The following is an 18,769-nucleotide window of genomic DNA, read 5'->3' on the forward strand; positions in this document are numbered from 1 at the left end:
TGTGATGGAACACGGACATGACACAGTGAAACTCACATAGTGCTTGTCGGGGTTGTATTTCTTCTGGAAGGAGAAGATGGAGGCGTGGACGATGCGGCCCTCCTGTTTCAGAGTGTATGTCTTGGGGGAGAAAGACAGGATGGGCTCATCGTTGGCTGGCAGACCAGAGAAGCGCAGCTGGGCGAGGTTGTGGATGAAGAAGTTGAACTTGGTGGCCACGCTGCCCAGACTGGACTCTATCAGCCTGGAGAGGAGGGCCAAATCGAGGGGGTGAAGAGAAAGAAGTATGGGGGGGAAAGATGTAGGTGGAGGTGAAAACAGTCAATATGTCGTTTTCACTTTGACCTAAAACTGTTACACAGATATTTTTAAAAAGGCACAAATTTATGTCAACAAACTGAGATGCAATTTAACTGGACTTGTTTTACAAAAACAAGGTCTACCCGATACTACTTCAAATGTGTCAAAGCGTCAGGTGCCCCCTTCACCTGCAAAATGTCACTGGACAAGACACAAACCAACCATGAAGAGATGCAAAATAACCACAAAGACAGTTAAAAATGACTGCAAAGAGACCTATAACAGCCACAGAGAGACTCAAAGAGACTCCCAACGACTGCTCCTATCGAATGCACTGGTGAGGTTTCTTGCATGTCTGTCTCATAATCTTCCCATGGCGATAGCAGCGTGCTTTTGTTGCCACCTGGTGGATTTTGAGTTTGTAGCAGCCAAAAATAAATAAATAAATTGTCCTTGAACTCAAAATAACAGGTCTGGCCAAAATAGCAGCTGTGCACATGGCAGTACATCAGAAAGGGGGGAAAAATGCCTAGAACAGTGATTGATTTCTCCCTTTCGTAAGATGTTTCCATTTTTGAGGTTTTCCAAGAGTCGGGGGAAATTCTATTAAAACTTTGCAAATTCATGTTTTCTTTTAGTTTTTTCTTTTTACTGAAACCAGAGCGAAGACAGAGAACTTTGGATCAGCACTGAGGGAATAGAAGTGACTGCATGTACCTGGTGAAGAAGATGGTTGCCTCAGCGTCTGTGTTGTGGGGCTGCAGAGCGTCAAACACATACTTTAGATCCTGGGAGCCCGTCAGCTCTGGGAGGCCTGATGACGTCATCTGCATTGAAGAGATGATCCGTTTGTAAAGTAACATTATTACTTTAAGTCTATATATACACAGTTATACAGCAATATAATAATCCCTAAATTAGTGTACATCCAACAGAATATTCATTCATTTATTAAAGTAAATAATAAACCTAAATAACAGTAAGGCGATGCTATAAAAGTAGTTTTTGGGCTGTCAATCATTCTGCATGATAGATCTATCACTGCTGAATAAAGGCAGTTATAAGAGACAGGCCTCGGGGAAGACCCAGGAGAGATTATATCTCCACACTGGCCTGGGAACGCCTCGGGATCCCCCAGTTAGAGCTGGTTAATGTGGCCCGGGAAAGGGAAGTTTTGGGTCCCCTGCTAAAGCTGCTGCCCCCGCGACCGGACCCCGGATGAGCGGTTGAATATGAGATGAGATGAGATGAGATGAGACAGTGTGACAATGAGCTAAACTCATGTCTACATGTGTCCTATGTACCCATTTCATTTATGCTATTTTAATCCATTATTATTGTGATGTAAAGCCTCTGGGTTGCCTTTGTATATTTGAAAAGTTATAAAAATGCACTTCTCTTTTTAGAAATACAATAAACAGCAGAAATTATTTTGAGAAACACAGACTGCGGCATATTTCTATTAGCTGACATTTCTAGGACAATAGTGAAGCACTGAGTTATTATGAAGGCACAGCTTCTCCCTTATTTCAGTTCTCGCAGGTGCAACAGAAAAGAGTTTAGCTGAACGGTGAGGAAACTTTAGGAACATGAAGGAAGAAAAGTGCAGAAAGAAAATAAGTCATCTAAAAGATGCTAGAAGAAGAAGAATGTAGAACAGCTGCAACACAACCAAAGCTGCGTCGATTACTCAATTTGTATAAAATCCAGCTGCAGAATTTGCAGCTTTTAACTATAAACGTAATACCCCTGGGCCTTCTGTGCGTGTGTTCTGTCTCACCAGTGACAACAGGTTGAGGAAAAGTCCGGAGTGTTTGCGGATGAGGTTGTAGGCCTGGCAACACAGATCTACGAACAGCTGGAAGCGACTGGTGGGACGCTCGCCTCCGTTGATGACGTACGCCATGTCAGAGGTCAGAACGAACGGAGCGCGGTCCCTGATGGGAAAGAAGGAAATGATTTAAGTTCAGCTTCTGAGGAGGGTTAGTCAGGAAGTTATACAAATAAGTGTTTGTGGGACAAAGGTCTGTAGTTTAAATCTTTGTGAAAATCTGGATCAGGAGAGTGAACACACAACACTTGAATTTTAACGGCGACACACTCAAGCAAGTTACTACAAAGCCTCTAAATATTTCAGTGAGGATGCTCAGAGGCTAAAAATAGAAGAGTGTGGTTGTAGGGCAGCTGGGAGTCAGTGCAGTGTGTGAGCTTTTGTACCAGGTTGTGTGTGAGAATACACATTAATCTTGCCAGGTAGGAATACAGTGAATCCTACACCTGAAATAAGTGTCTATGTTCACATTCCTGTATGATGCTGTATCATCATTCTCCACTGAAATCAACTGGTACATGACTTTTCGTCTATTAGCTGGTAATGAACACAAAAAGACAGCAGTTAAGATCCTGACACATCCTTATGGAAAGACCTTTAAACCCTGACAGCATACTAAAAGCATGTTTTATCTGACAACCACTTGCACACATTCATTCACACAGACACGTGCTCAAGAACGTTATCTGATTTCCACCTTTTGAAGCTGCCAAACATCTGCGCGTGGCCCAGGAACTTGCCAAAGTCGATGTGGAACATGTGACCGGTGGAGCGCAGCATGATATTATCATTGTGGCGATCGCAGATGCCCAGCACGTAGGTCGCCACACAGCATCCTGCACAGGAGTAGATGAAGTTCTCTGATGCCTGAAAAGGAGGCAGAGGAAAGGAAAGGAAGACACACAGAGAGAAGGGAAGAACATGTGAATGCTCAGTGTGAAACACAGGTTTTAGGGATTGTTTGGCTGACAAGTACTGCTGCGATGAAGTGTAACACTGATTTTGTTTGGTAGGGCAAAAATCTAAATACTTGAGAAGGAAGTGAAGTTTCTTATGTCTCAAGAAAACCAAAAAATTATGGAAATTGTTGGGTTTTTTTGCAGTGTCACCAGCCTCAAAAACATCAGAGCTCCATATGATAAACATGTATGTATGAAGTTATTCCTGCGTCCTACTGAAATTCAGGGTCAGACTTTGTTCAGTAGATTTTTAGGGTCAGAGTGTGGAGGAAGGTTTCACATTTATAGGTGTCAAAGTTCTACAAAAGCTATTAACTTCCAGACTACAACAACCTTTTATCCCCTACTGAGCCAACTCTTTTGTGTCAAAGGAATTATATTTTATTTTTTTAAATATTTGAGCCATGGCTATGGCGAGTTTCCACCATAAGACATTCAAAAGCAGCTCAGTGGTGTGACCTAGATTCATAATACATGTGAAATAAATACTCTGTGACAAATAAATAATACATGTTATTGGTAGCAGTGCAGTGAGTAGCATAATGTGACAGATATACTGTACTACTACTTTTCTTTAACTTTGGAGTGTTAGGTTCACAGCTTTAAATGTGTGCACACGTATGTTTTATGTGTTTTTACCTTCTCGTACTCGTCTTCAGCAGGGTTGTACTTGCGGAGCCACTCTGCCAGCGGTTTATCCTTGAAGGATCCGGTGACGCCGTACTCCACCTGGATCTTTCTCAGGGTGTCGGAGGACGGCACCAGCTCAACCATGCCTAAACGACACATCGCAACTTTTATTAACACGATGCAAGCACACAACATTCAGCTCTGTATTACTTTTAAAAATGGTTTTGTATTGTTGTAATGACTGTCTATTTTGATTACAGGGTGACTGCATCACAAGACTGTATTCCTCATTCCTGCCTGTGGCATCTAAAAACACTTTCTGCCTTCTTATAAAGCACAAAGAGCTCATCTGTTCTGTTCTGTAATGTATAGAGAGAAGACATCTCCTTTATGAACATTGTAGCAACTAAACCTCTAAGTGCAGAAGTATGGTTCTTCTAGCATTTTTGGAAGTTACCAAACAGCATCAGGTGCATTTCCACCTCCTTTTGGACTGGAGGAGAATCGACTCTGATACACATGTAGCCCGCAAAAACAAAGACGGACTGCAATCAGATTTGTCATCTGGCCAACAGAGATGCACATCCAGTGTCTGTACAAGTGTAAATGTGGCCTCCATGTGTTTGATTGTTACCTTTGTCCTTGCCGGTGGAGATGCATTTGAAGTTGACAATGCGGAGGTCCAGCCCCTCCTGCAGCCAGATGCGGTCCATGATGCGGATCATCTGAAGAGCCAACATGTCCTGCCTCAGGTCTTCTCCAACCTGACACACAAACGGAGAGACAAATTACATCAACACTCTCTCTTTTATTATTATTATTATTACTGGTTGGATTTCACTTCAGCCACCAGGGGGCGCAGCGTTCAGATGAGAAGCATTGATGTTAATGATGTCAACAGTTTAAACTGATGGAGTGGGTGAAAGAGACACAAGAACTAGTTGTCAGGTACAATATAATGATAGTTGTTGGTTCATTTTCAGGCATTTCCCATCATGTGTCCACTGTTATCATTTTCCACACAGTTCAATACCTTGAACATGACATTGATCTCTTCTCCCAGTGGGTCAGCGTTGACCAGAGCCAGCTTCAGGGGGACTGCGTTGGAGTTAAAGAAGGAGCAGGCCTACACAAACAAACACACAAACACACAGCACGTTTTTTTATCTTCTGCACTACGTGATGCTGCTCTGTCATTTTTAAGATACAGCTTCTTATTACGTCTTTCTTTATCGTTTTATTTATAGCTTTATTAGTGGGCTTCTCCAAAGGTGTCACCATCCAGTTACTAATTACGTCTGGATCACATCCACATAAGAGACACATTAAAGTCAGGTCTAACAAGTACACTTTATTACCAGATAGAGAGCAATAATGGCCTCTATAAAGCCTGAGGAATGCAGAATGATGGCCAGGATGATTCACCAGAGGAAGGTCTGATGAGGAGCTACTTTATTTCCCACAAATCCTTTTGTGGCAAGAATTGATCCTTTTATTTTAGAAGGTACACGCAGGTATTAGGAATGTGACATCAAAAGTATTTCATTATCTGTGATGAGTATCTGTATGCATGCATGTGTTTTATATTTTGGTGACACGGCAGCTTAATGAGCCCATTTCCACGCTCTGCGGTTTGAACCACAAAGAGTATTCGGCTGTTTTTGTGTTTCTGTTCTGTTGAGGTTTTTTAATATTCTCCTGCTCTGTGCATTTCTATTCAGTGTTACAGTTATGAGTTCACTACTGCTAGTTCTCTGTGGATGAGGTATACAGTGTGGTGAGAAAGGTATATTGACCTAAATACAGCTATAAAGAATAGCTGAACATTGCAGGGAGGAGACCCGGATTTCTTCCATGCTAATTTGACAACTTCTCATTAGTCATTATCTGTGTGTGTGTGTGTGTGTGTGTGTGTGTGTGTGTGTGTGTGTGTGTGTGTGTGTGTGTGTGTGTGTGTGTGTGTGTGTGTGTACCTTGAGGTTTAGCTCCTTGGCCACCAGACTGGGGCTGAGGGGTAGCCTGCAGCTGTTCCTCTGGAAAAAGTTCTGAACGTTTTCAAGGCCGTCCTGCAGTGCCACCTGAACACACACGAAAATACAAAAACACAAGAGAAAAGTTAAAACAGAAACAATATGGTAACATACAATATTACAGTCAGATCACAACCGCACACACACACACCTGTCGTGTGGAGCCCCCGGCTTGTCGGACCCTCTCGGCCACGGCTCCCAGCAGGGTGACCAGGTGAGTCTGTTTCTCCAGCTCCGCCCTCAGCTTCACTCCACACAGACAGAGCAGGGCACCCAGCACCCGCTCATAGCGTCGTCCCCAGGCAGGATCCTGCACAGCGTCCTTCAGCAGCCTGCAGCCATTACACAACCACATCACAACGGACAAACTTTAAAAGAAACGCCATCATTATGGACACAATTTCCCTTTAGCCTGTTCTTGTTTGATCAGCATCAAAGTGCTAAAAATCACGTAAAATTATTAATTTGTCCTGCTTTCCAACTCTTGGAAGTGTGCTGCAGGGATTTATTACATTGACTATAAAGAGTCTCACTAAGATCAGAATTTTTAAATGATTATTAAATACTTAAAGGATCTTGTAATGGAAAAATAAAAACAAAAAAACTCATCACTTGAAATACCACTTTTTCTGATGGATGTGTTAGAAGCCTGTTTATTCACTTCAGCACCTATCAGACATTTTTTTTCCATTCATATGTTTGTTTGAAAAACAGCTGGTTGCTGCTTCCCTGCTGCTGCGAACTCACCAGTAGAGGTAGTGGGCGATGTTGATGTTGCCTTGTGCTCTGGACAGCAGGAACATGACGAGGGCGTTCTTTAGGTGGCACTCAAACTTTAATGCCTGGTGAGAGACGAGAGAAAAGTGACTTGATTTTTTCCATCTATCGTTCTGAGTGAAAGGGAGTGAATGCATAAGAGAGGCACGTTGGGTAATAAGTGAATGAGTGGGTGAAAAGACATGTGACAGTGAGCTTCAGAGTATTTTTAAAGTGCATGTGTTTGTGCATATATTTTTAGCCGTACCTGAACTAGCTGTGGCAGGTAGTCAGCCAGCTCATCATCACTGCTTTTCTCAATCCAGCTAACAGCCACATTTCTCACTTCTGTATCAGCAAACCTGTACGGCACACGCACGTACGCACACACACACGACGTACAACAAACAAAGATCTGTTAGCTAAACAGAAAAGTGTTTTTACGACACTTCAATTGGACTTTGGCTTGGATGTTTGGAGAAGTAGACGTATGACGAAACATGAACAAAATGGTAGAATATATTCTTCAATTCAATTTATTCACACCTTAAAATTCTTAAGTAACCTGCGATGCCATGGACCACACGTGTGTTTAAGTGTTGAGCACAGTACATACTTTGAGTCGAGCAGCTCCAGCGCAGTGACGGGGGGCAGCGAGGGCCAGTGGTGCAGAAGGGAGTGGATGTGAGCCATGCTGGCCCAGTCCCAGCTGGGCGCACTTGCCAGCACCTTGGGGAGGCTGCTGGGGTGGTCCTTCCGACAGTGGAGCCGATGGTCCCATAGGAGCTGGTGATCCGCCCGCTTCAGCCTGGAGAGCGTACACAGGTGGAGATGGATGATGGATGGGGTGGTAATATTGAAAGAAGAAATACAAAAAAAGAAGAAATTGCACCCACAAATGTGTTTTTCACCTGGATTTTTGAGTTATGCATCTTTTTTTAAATGTTAATTATCAGTCAAGTCTTACAAACTCAAATGTGTCATATGTCACCTTTCAGTGTTTAAAAACTACTTCCAGTTTCAACACTGTGAAAAAAAACTATATACAAATATTTAACAACTCCAAATGAAGAGTTTACTAAATCTGGAGGAAATCCTCAGTGGTCGGAAGTTTGAGATTAGTTATTCAGGATGGCTTAAAAATGTGTGTATAAGCGTTTGTAAATGTGAAACTTACTGAAAATAAAAGAGCTGATATGTTCAGAAAACCTTTTACTGGTCAAATAAAGGTGCAAGAACACAATCATATCTTGAAACTTGAGTCACATGATGCTTAATAAACCGTCAAACAAGGACACAAAACGTATTTAATACCACTGAACAAGTGACTTTCTTTTGGCAAGTCTCCTGTCCATAAGTGCGGTGAGAGTGCACTGTGGAACTCAAAGTATGTCTGTGGTACAGAGGGTCCCTGGTGGGCCCTGGACACCACCATGTCACTTCTTAAAGCAGTGCTTTGACTGGGGATAAAAAAGGTTAAATATCTCTGCCAGCTTGCATTTGCCTCTGAAGTTGCCAAGTTGATGGTCTGTAGTAATAAAAAGTTACATTTCTCTGTCAGGCATTGATGCAATATCCCACATGCTGAAACAGCCCACGACAGATCAGTTAAACTGCAGTTCCACGAGTCCTGTGCCCACAGAGGCTGGAGAGATGAATGGGCAGGACAGAAAGCAGGCGGTGAGAGCCCAGTGAGAGAGCGCTCTGTGCTAAAGTGCCGGTTGAGTCTCAGGGATGTTGGCAGAGTGGAGGAGATTTGGCTGGCAGCAGGCATAAGAGAGCATTTAGCTGGGCCCGGAGCAGCTGGAAGAGAACAGACACACTGGAGGAGACAACACACAGGCGTTTATGTGGCTGGCAAAGTCGGTGGCATCTTTTAAAATCTCTTCTTAAATCTAGTCAGTCCAACGGATTTTGGGGGGTCTGGAAGACGGCCAGAGAGCTGTCTGCTGATGAAGATACATCTAACCAGAAATACTGTTTCTATTATTGACTCTCACACTTCATTAAAAAAAGCCTATCCAGCTGTCACTGGAGTGCAATCATAATTGAGAAGCACATATCCTACTAAACATTAAACTACACACCTTTCAAAAGTGTGGTTTTGATTAAGTAATAAACACTCTGACAACCAAACACATTGCCAAAGGGTTATCCGACAGTGGGAGCGTCACTTAAAGCCTGTTTGTGTGACGCCCTGTTGTGTTCTTTATCCTCCTAATGTAGCACAAGTAGGCTTTATATTTTACAATCACGCTGTTCTTTTATGTCAGATCGTTTTTAATGATCTTGCCATTTTCAGCTGCACATGAAGGCAGCTTCATTTCATGGAGAAAGAGAGAAAAAGAGAAAGAAAAGAGACAGAGTGAATGTGCTGGAGCTTGTTGCAGGAAACAAACAGCTGTTACACAAAGTCCTGGGAAGATGAGTGCTTGGGTTTCATTTTGAGTTTAAAAAAAAACAACTTTCTTGCGTCAGAGAGAGACATGATGATTACGGTTCACTGTACGGGACTCTCGCACTGCCTCAAAACGGACTGTTGACAAGTTTCTTCATATTGGCCACCGCAGTGTGACGTCTGGTTGCACTTCTACGAAAGTTGAGTCCATTTTTCGCTGTAGTCTGCTGGGTATTTTTCAGCACCCCCCTGTGGCTTTCACCACAGCAACCTAACCCAGCCTGCTTATGATACAGCAGTTGCTTTAGGCCTCTTGAGTTTGTACAAGAAGCCTGTCTGTTTTGCAGATCAAGCTGAGCAACATTTACACCACCTCTCTAGTGGGATTAACCGATGTCCGTGCTTTTATTTGACACCATTCCTGCAAAACAAATCTCCCTTACGAACTCTTATTTAGTGAAAACAGTTTCATTAATTGTTAGAAATGTTAATTCCATATACTCCGATTGTTACTTTATAGTTGTGAAAACATATGGGAGACTCTCCTACCCAAAATTGGAAGCTCGGCTGCAGATTTTCTCCAGTTTGCGTCGCAGATCAGGGTCCAGCTCTTCCAGTGTGTGGGGCTCCGGTCTGGGGTCTTCCTTGGGTCCTACGTATAAAACGTCCAATGTGGGGTTGGGGAAGTCCACCTGATGGTAACATAAATACCAAAGTTGGGATCAGTTTATTTCTCTAAAGACACTTGAAATAAAGAAGACACGTTTCACACACACCACATGTTCTTTCTAATTTGTAAGAAAGTGGCTAAGAGCAAAAACTAGATAAAAAACAACAACATCAGTACATCACCACTAACCTGTAGAACTATTCTCTCTACAGGCACCCTCTTGCGGCTGCCCGTAGAGCCGGCGGCGACGGCAGCTCCCTGGGCAGATGTCCACAGACACAACAACTTGCTGCCCCTGGCAAGCACCCTGCAAAACACAGTCAGCAATAAACAACCACACAAAAAACTGTCAGGGTAAGCAAAGTGATAATCAGCTTTCCTTACTCTGTGGCAAAAACTCATGATCCTTCAATTACTTTCTATTGCTGGCTCTCCATCAAATGATAAGAAGCGAAAATAAGAAAATGAGGCACTGCCTTTTTCAAATACATCTTTCACAACTGAGCAAAATTTCATATCACATAACAAGTGGGACATCCACTTCAATGACCACAGCTTGTTCCTCTCTCTCCTCACCGTCTGAAGTCAAAGAGCGGCATAGAGACTTTGCCCAGCATCTCTGGAGCTTTCCTCTGTTTATTGGAGTCTGGGGAGCCGCTGGCATTCTGGTTCAGCACTCCGAACAGAGTCAAGCTCAGTATGGACTCCAATGGGAGAACAGCTACTGCTATGGGGAAGTTAATCCTGGGAGAGACAAGGACACGGTTAGCAGCACAGAAGGACAGAGCGTGTTGTTGTTGTTAGTGAGGTTTTCATGATTGCAGAATTTTACACTTTGATACAATACTGAAAAAAACAATACATGATACCATTTTGGATAACACAGCACAAAGAAAAAAATCCTTGGCACATAAAACAGGATCATTTTTTCTCTCGGATTGCAGATCTGTTTGTTTTTTTATAGCTTTGATACCTTTGGTACTCTCCCACGTGGATATCGTATCATTTTGAAACACATGGTATTGAAAAGCATTGAAGTGTAGATACTTCTGACAGGCTTGGTTGTTTGGGAAATGTCGGCGAGTAGAGGAGAGGCAACTCACAATTCGTCCCATTTGATGTGGTAGAAGAAGCTTTTGTATGTGCCCACTCTCTTGGACTGGACCGGTTTGAACAGGTTCTTGCCATTGTGGGTGAGGGAACACATCAGGAAGTACTTCTCATAACTGCAACAAAACAACACAATAAGTATTGTTACTGTGCCCACGGGTCTTTAAGCAAGCACTATGTGGTTGATCAGAAGCTCTGTCAGATATTCATACAGCCAGTAGATTTGACATTGGTTGCTAGGATACAAAATTATAAAAGGTAAGAAAGGAAGGGGGCAACTTCTTGTTCATGTTCCCACTCAGACTATGCCAACAGTTTGGGTGTGAATTAAGACTACGGATAACACTGACTGTAGTGTGAGGATTTTTAGCTGAAGAACACCCGCACTGATGCTTTCAGTTATTCTGATTGGACATCAGGTTGATTTTATTTAACATTTATTTATTCAGGGAAGAAGAAAGACGTTTAATCAGGCAACATGAGTGAAAACATCTATGTGGATGGACCTTGGCTGTGCAGGGGCTTATCACACAGTTGCACTGATTCACACCTGAAGCGTACCAGTGCAACCAAAGTCTGATCTGCAAGTTGCGAGTTCAAGGCCTCGCTCAGGGGCCCTCAGTGGTGGTAATGAGGGGTGAGAGCTTCTTTTTATCCTACCATTCCAACGATTGAACCGCCAACCTTCCTGTCTAAAGTTTGCTTTCACACCACTGCCACAAACTGGAGAACCATTCTGAGAATCACATGAGGTCACCAAACTCCACCTTTTTCTCAGCTAATATTTGGACTTTGTATTTCAGAAATAGTGGAATTAATTATATTCACAATGACGAGGCTTTGGAACTGACACATAAAAGAAGCCACTTGTGATTTGATGTCAAAATGACTACTGTATTGTAACAAGGTAACTTACAGTAGTATATGTAGGACAGTGTGGGAGTCCCACACAATCCTGAGAAGAGATCTAATCGTTCAACATAAGTTAAAACATTTGGGTGAGTGGTCCATGGCTCTGTAGATGATGTAAAACTAAACAGTAAAAGAGCTTTTTACCACCATACCTCAATATGCTTGCTTGAATTGAAAAAAAACCCTCCAATATTCCAATTAAAGAGAAGGTTGCATGCACATTCTGCCGTATAGACAAGATGTGATGCAATAAAACATGAATAAATCAGTTTACTTTAGCTGTAGGACTCAACCACACAACCAAAATACCCAATGTTTCTATTAGAGATCCATATGTGAGTGGAGAGTGAAAATACAAGTCACATTTTCACTACTAACAGGCTTGATCCACTGCTCAGTGCCATCTGTGTTGGCAGCTCCACCACCAGTCACAGTGTCTCAATATGCTGGCAATGCTGTGGCACCAACTGAGGCTCAAGATGGATGACACACGAGCCACAACTCGCCAACGCCAAACGCAGCATTATAGTAGCACCGCAACACAACAGATATGACTCGTCTGGGCCGGAAAGTACTGTACTCGCCGTGTCCCTCTGGCCTTGGGTTGTGAGGAGCTAAATATTTTCGGAGGTGTCTTTGGAATGACTGTCATTTTAGCAATGTTTGGTGCAGTCTGAAAATAGCTTCTGGAAGAGGCTGTGCTGGAGTAAATAGCCCTGTTATTAAGCAGCCCCTCTCTTTAGGAAGGCCTCACTGGCTGACCAGAAAATTACCATGGCAGGAAGGGACTGCAGCCGTTCTTAAAACAGCCTCCATCTTACAGTTCTTTTATATTTCGAACTGCTACAATAATAATCTGATCCAGTAATGTTCCTACAATAAGAGCATTAAAAAATTTTTTTTATTTCTTATACATTTCTAGACCCTCAGAACCTATGCCACTGCGGAAGGGCTTGTCGGAAATGTACTGATCCCGGTCACTGATGCGTGTCGGAGCTGGGCACGGAAAATTTGGCTCAGCTCTGTGGGTCAGACGACAAGCAGGAGATAAAGTCTGGGTGAAACTGGACACTGCCATGGAAAAATAAGACAGTGCAACACCGGAGCCGTTTGTTCAGCAAAAGAAAACAAGACTATGTGCTGGGACGGCACCGTCTGTGGGACTGTCACACAAATACTTAAGGTTGGTCCTAGCTGCTTAACAATAAATTGTTATTATACAACCTTTGAAGCATTTTCATGCTGTTGCACTTGGCAAATTAAGTGACTGTAATTCTGCACTGCCTATCTTGCAGAAGTACAATTAAGTGAAATGTGGGTGGCTCTAATAATACAGAATAAGTGGGTGATCATGCATGAACAAACGCATGAATAAAGGATTTAGTTTGCCTACAGCAAAGGAACTGCTAACACTTAGAAAGTCTTGAAAAGACTTGTCGGAAAAAAATAAATTGCTCTGCTGTAAAATACATCCAACTTCAGGTGGTCGTACACTCTGAGGGGAGGTATGGGGAGTGTTTCCATCCTTGGACTGTTTACCTGCTGACCCAGTTGGCCGGGATGCCGTGCAACGCGAACAGAGTGAACTGAAGGTGGTCAGTGGTGCCAGAAGCTTCTTTGCTGCTCCTTCCCTCCACGCATTCCCCTTCTGATGGCTGAGGCAACGGAGGTGAGCTGAAGGAGGTGGATGGGGGGCAGAAGGAGCGCAGGTAGAGCTTGCCCAGGTGGTAGACGGCCTGTGTCAATAGGTCCAGGCCCTCCACCACAGGACTACTGTGACCTGTCACCGTCAGGTAGGGATCAAACACAGTTATTAGATGTATACTAGCACTGGAACAAACCATGTAGGCTAGTGAGCTTTTCAACAAAAAAAATCTAATAAGCTGTCTATAGTGGGCAACTAGAGGTGACCCCGAATAGTTGACTATTTGACGATTCGGTTGGAGGAGCACAATTCGTCTGCCAATCCCATAGTTGAATCGTCGCAATATGCGCAATATGCGCAAAATGCGTAAAATGCGGTTATGAAACAATGGATTATTCCATTCCGATCAGAGCGCATCTTGGCTGGGCTTTAAATCTATGCGGGCGTCAGAAATACAACAGTCTGCTACTGTTTAATCACCAGCATCATTCCATTTGAATATTTGCCCATTTGTTGTTTTTCATTATAGACGTTCAATCCGACACAGCGAAACAGCGCCGTGAAAGTGAAACATAGTTCTAAATATACTGTCAGCTATTGTCAAAGAATGATACAAACAAAACACATTTATGTTATAACAACAAATAGTTCTAATAAGATGCCTCTATCAGAAATCAGAAATCACATCGCTCAGTAACCTTCTGCCTGACACGTGCACCCGCCGCTTCATGCTTCATGTTCACGGCTCGTCACCCCGGGTCAGAGGGTTTTTACATGAGCAAAAAAAAAAAAAAAACCCTATTCGATGATTAGTCGACTATAGGCAAGACGTGACGAATCAGATTCGACTATGACATTTTTCAGTCGGGGACACCCCTATGGGCAACAAACAAAGTTAGTTGAGTGAGAGGAGGTTGAGTGTGACTGTGTGTGTACAGATAAGAACTTACCATTTGATGATTGACCAGATGTGTTGGACCCCATCTACAAAGCAAAACACTTTGATCTTAGAAAGACATCCTTTCATTTAAACAATGTATGAATGTGTGAAGCATACAGTATGTGTTAACCACCTTGGGTGAGCGAGTCCTGGGTAAATTGACGGAGTGTCGCAGCCTTTTGACGGCCTCTGTGATGGCTTGGGTCTCCACCTCATCCAGAGCACAGCATAGGTTCTTCAAAGTCTGCACTACACGGTCCACGGTCTTATACTGGGTACTCTGAATATAGAGAAACAGAGCGGTTTGATTGGCATGTGTGTTATAACTGCATCAGTCTTCACATAACCAAACCAGCCTTTTGTGCAAGGGATATCCTCCTGATGTGTTACTTTTGTTCTCAGCTGGTCTTTAAACAGCAAAATCCCCATTGTTTAACACAATAACAACACATCAGGAGGTCTCTGGGAGACCACAACCACCAACAATTCATCAAATAGACTCTCATCTAAACAGTCTTTCAAACACAAACCAGCCTACTGTGTGTGTGTGTGTGTACCTTCGTGTTGCTCAGAACAACACACGCTTGCATGATAATCAATTACTGTACATGTTATGATTTTGTACAGGCGCACTCAAATAAAGCTTGATGCCATTATCAGGTTTGCGCTTGGTTGAGGGCGGGGCGTAATGTGGTTTGGCTATGGTTCAGTCTGCATTCAATTACTCCACAATAACCCACACTGGCTGAAAAACAGATGTGCCATTTCTAGAAAGCCTGCCTTCGAGGAATGTCCTAGTATACTAACATTTATGTGTGAAATAATTGAATTGACAGGAAAACCCTTCAGGAGATTTGAAAACAGCATTTGGAGCCTTCCGTTGTAATATTCAGTAAAAGCTGAGATATATTTAGGTGTAGCATGTTTCTACACAGTACAGTGCAGATACTGAGGATACATAACGAGCTGGTCTGCACATATAAGTCAATGCTGTTATTAACTGACACTATACAAACACACACTGAGGGCCAGGCAAATAGCTCACAGCACAGTGACATGCAATAACATACAATGCTCCTTTGACATCACTCTGAAGACCTGCAAAGGGACGACGTGTACCTCATTTTGAAGGCAGATGTTGACTTGATTGTGATAACCTTCTAAATAATCAGCCAGGCCCTGTCTGCAAGATGACACACAAGGAAAGAAAATGTGAGGAATAATAAATTACAGATCAGGTCAGAATATAAGTTTAAACTAAACTAAAGTTTACTTTAGGTGACTGAAAGTAGCTTGAGACTCCCCATTGGGTTTAATCTTTTAGTATAAATAGAAATTATGCATAGATGTGTATGCCATTTAGAGGCAGCAGAAACAGGGTACGTGACAGATTATACTAAAACTACAAAGACAATTACTTCCAAAAGTTTAGTTAATAATTCATCATGCATCATCACAGCAAACTAAACTATAAAGCTACACATGGGACTCAAACTAGGCAACCATTTAAAAGACCAGACAGGAAATGAAAAGAAAAGAAAACTGAGTCTATCATGTTTCTTCGTAACAACATTTTATAACTAGAAAACACAAATGATAACTGCTTGTTTTTTATTTTCCCACCCAGAGTAGACCCCTCGTACCTGGTGACATTCTCCTTGAATGGCCTCTCCACTTGGCCCAGGTGCTTCTCTAAATCTACCACAGAGTTGTCATCTTCCGCCTAAACAAAAGCAGATTTACCAATCATGCATATATGATGTCTAAGTCTCAATGATACATCACATCTCATCTCATCTTCGGCCTCTTATCCGGGGTCGGGTCGCGGGGGCAGCAGCTTTAGCAGGGGACCCCAAACTTCCCTTTCCCGGGCCACATTAACCAGCTCTAACTGGGGGATCCTGAGGCGTTCCCAGGCCAGTGTGGAGATCTAATCTCTCCACCTGGTCCTGGGTCTTCCCCGAGGCCTCCTCCCAGCTGGACGTGCTGGAACACCTCCCTAGGGAGGCGCCCAGGGTTCATCCTTAGTAGATGATCCTGAACCACCTCAACTGGCTCCTTTCAACGCAAAGGAGCAGCGGCTCTACTCCGAGTTCCTCACGGATGCTGAACTTCTCACCCTCTCTCTTTTCGGCCGCTTGTACCCGCGACCTCATTACCATCATAAATCAGTGAGATCATTATTTCATCAGATGAAAATTATGTGTTTCCAGCAGTGGGAAAAAAGTTATAAATGAATCTTAGTGGCACAACAGGACATGTATTATCTCACAGGTTTAAAAGAGCTCATATGTTAACTTGATAGAGTGACTTACACTGCGGGCCAAGTCTCTTCTCATGGTGGAGTGAGAGAGTAGTTGTAATGTGATCTCATTCTCCCACTTCCTGCAGTTCTGGACGTACTCATGGCTGCCTAGGCTGTGTTTGCTGTGGCACAGGGCAACAAGGGAGGTTAATGATAATGATGAGCAGCTATTCGAACAGAAAAGATAAAGAGAGACTAATAATTACTTCAGTGGAGTGGACTGTGTTAGTACTTATCCCATGGACACAACAAATTTTACAAAAGAACACAATTTTTTAAAAGGTTTTGGTTGCTTTTGATTGCTACCTTGTGTTTTGAGTATTTCAAATACTATGTAATTATGTGGCAGCCTAATAATGAAAATGTGTTATAAAAGAAGCAAAAATGTATAAATTTCCATTTGAGTTTTTTCATTCAAGTTCATCTGGTTCTTTGTCAGTTGAATCAATTTGCACATTTTGTTTTAGTCCACATCTTCACTCCACAGTCGAATGACTTCACTTGCTTGGCCATTGTCTCTAAAACAGATGCTTGTGCGCAACCAACCAACACGTGCAGCGCTGTCACATGCAGTTGTCTTCCGATGCGTACTGTAACAACATCTAAATATCACTAATGCAACAAAATGTGTTCATTTTGGTGTGCACAGTTTGCTGTCCCTACATTTTGTATATTAAAAACCTGTTGTCACCGAAGGCAACCAAAGACCAAGAATAGGTTGCCAATGGCAACCTGGCAACTGTTACTGTCGAGCCCTGGGGGAACGCAACTCACAGGTTTGTTATCATCAATGAGGTGTTGAGGCCGACTGTTAGAGCCACATGGTTGAAAAATAACACACACCGACCGCCCAATGAGAATCAGGTTTTCTATACAGTATATAACGCAGAGATAATATCCATATCCAGTGTCCATTATCTTTTGGCTTACCTACCTGATTTGTCAAAATACATATATAATAACAATATAATTAATGTAAGAACACAAAATTCTTTGGAGATATACAGTCGTCCAAGGTTACTCAAGTTTAGATGTTGTTTAAACAGAGCCAATCAGGAACTTCTGCTCAGTCAGAGAGAGCCTACTGTTAGGACAGCATTTAGAAAAAAAAAAAAGACATCAGACTTTATAAAAGGCATTCATTTGTTACCGTTTTGAGTCATCAACAGTGTGGCTGGGGACTCTCACTAAACTATCTTCGTTTGGGATTTGGCAGATGATACATAGCTTCTGTCTTTACTATGTTTACAGGTGAAACAATGATGTAATTGTTGGGACACATTCAAGCATTCATAATATTTGTGATTTACAGGTATTTATATAATGGTTCTCAGTTTATGTGTAAGGTTTGAAGGCTGTCCTCAAAGTAGGAGAGAACAAAGAACTGTCTCCCCGGTTACCACAAGAATTGACAGTAAACTAAATTACAGTGACAATGATTTACGGGTGTTCTGGTTGTAAAAGATTAGTTCCAGTATAAGATCAGGCAGCTCACACGACATTCAACTGTTTCGGCAGTTACAGTCACGACAGGATAATTATGCAACTTCGAACATTTGGGCGCACTGGGCCTTTAAGTCCCGGTGTGGGAGTAACCATTCCCATGCATCCCAGATTAGAGGGCGAAGAGAATATCTATGGTGGAGGAGGGCGTGGGGCAAGATACAGAAACATCCAACACTCTCCTTTGTACAAGTTTTTGAGAGGATGCCAAGATGAGAGCGAGAGAGAGAAAGACAGAGAGGGGGGATAATTAAAGGCATAAGAATAACAAATGAAATCTATTCAAAACTCTGTGCATAATTAACAAATCTGCCAACTGCCTGGGAAAAGTTGTTTCTCCCAATTCCTAAAAGGTTTTAGAGATGTATGTTTTAATTGTTTTAACAGCAGCAATATACTGCACGTTAGCTTTTCTGTTGGTGTGTACTCACTTCTGCAGCACCTCCTCCTGGCCGCAGACTTTGAGCAGGTAGCTGGAGAAGTCCACCTGGTCCAGGTCATCGTGGACCCAGCAGAGAGTCTGGCTGATCAGCAGCTCCACTGGAGAACTCACTGGAGGGAGGCAGGGGGAGAACGAAGGGATGAAGAAGACAGAGAGGGAGGGACAGAGGGGTGATTAAGGGATATTGATGGAGAATCCACATGAGACAAGATGTGAGGGAGGGGCAGTTTAACGGAAAAGCCAGAGAGAAGAAGGGAGTGGTGAGTGAAAAGAGAGAATGAAGTGAAGGGAGGAAAGGGAACGATGGGAAGAGAGCAAAAAGGAGAGAAGACGTAATG

General features: G+C 42.8%; 1 protein-coding gene across 1 annotated transcript in view; it reads right to left on the reverse strand.

The window, feature by feature from the left end:
* pik3c2a (phosphatidylinositol-4-phosphate 3-kinase, catalytic subunit type 2 alpha) overlaps window positions 1-18,769 on the reverse strand; it is a 48,647-nt gene that overhangs the window by 5,212 nt on the left and 24,666 nt on the right. The window contains exons 5-27 of the mRNA XM_083916484.1: window positions 18,421-18,541; window positions 16,497-16,608; window positions 15,825-15,904; window positions 15,301-15,364; window positions 14,315-14,461; window positions 14,192-14,225; window positions 13,136-13,376; window positions 10,678-10,800; window positions 10,151-10,318; window positions 9,764-9,881; window positions 9,454-9,596; window positions 7,123-7,314; window positions 6,775-6,868; window positions 6,498-6,592; window positions 5,902-6,082; window positions 5,694-5,798; window positions 4,754-4,846; window positions 4,355-4,484; window positions 3,730-3,866; window positions 2,829-2,998; window positions 2,081-2,237; window positions 1,018-1,127; window positions 37-244 (exon numbers count right to left, since the gene is read on the reverse strand). Of these exons, the coding sequence (XP_083772610.1) occupies window positions 37-244; window positions 1,018-1,127; window positions 2,081-2,237; window positions 2,829-2,998; window positions 3,730-3,866; window positions 4,355-4,484; window positions 4,754-4,846; window positions 5,694-5,798; window positions 5,902-6,082; window positions 6,498-6,592; window positions 6,775-6,868; window positions 7,123-7,314; window positions 9,454-9,596; window positions 9,764-9,881; window positions 10,151-10,318; window positions 10,678-10,800; window positions 13,136-13,376; window positions 14,192-14,225; window positions 14,315-14,461; window positions 15,301-15,364; window positions 15,825-15,904; window positions 16,497-16,608; window positions 18,421-18,541 (3,023 nt within the window). The remainder of the gene's footprint in view (window positions 1-36; window positions 245-1,017; window positions 1,128-2,080; window positions 2,238-2,828; window positions 2,999-3,729; window positions 3,867-4,354; window positions 4,485-4,753; window positions 4,847-5,693; window positions 5,799-5,901; window positions 6,083-6,497; window positions 6,593-6,774; window positions 6,869-7,122; window positions 7,315-9,453; window positions 9,597-9,763; window positions 9,882-10,150; window positions 10,319-10,677; window positions 10,801-13,135; window positions 13,377-14,191; window positions 14,226-14,314; window positions 14,462-15,300; window positions 15,365-15,824; window positions 15,905-16,496; window positions 16,609-18,420; window positions 18,542-18,769) is intronic.

The sequence above is a fragment of the Echiichthys vipera genome (genome assembly GCF_963691815.1).
Source record: "Echiichthys vipera genome assembly, chromosome: 7".
NCBI classification, from domain to species: domain Eukaryota; kingdom Metazoa; phylum Chordata; class Actinopteri; order Perciformes; family Trachinidae; genus Echiichthys; species Echiichthys vipera.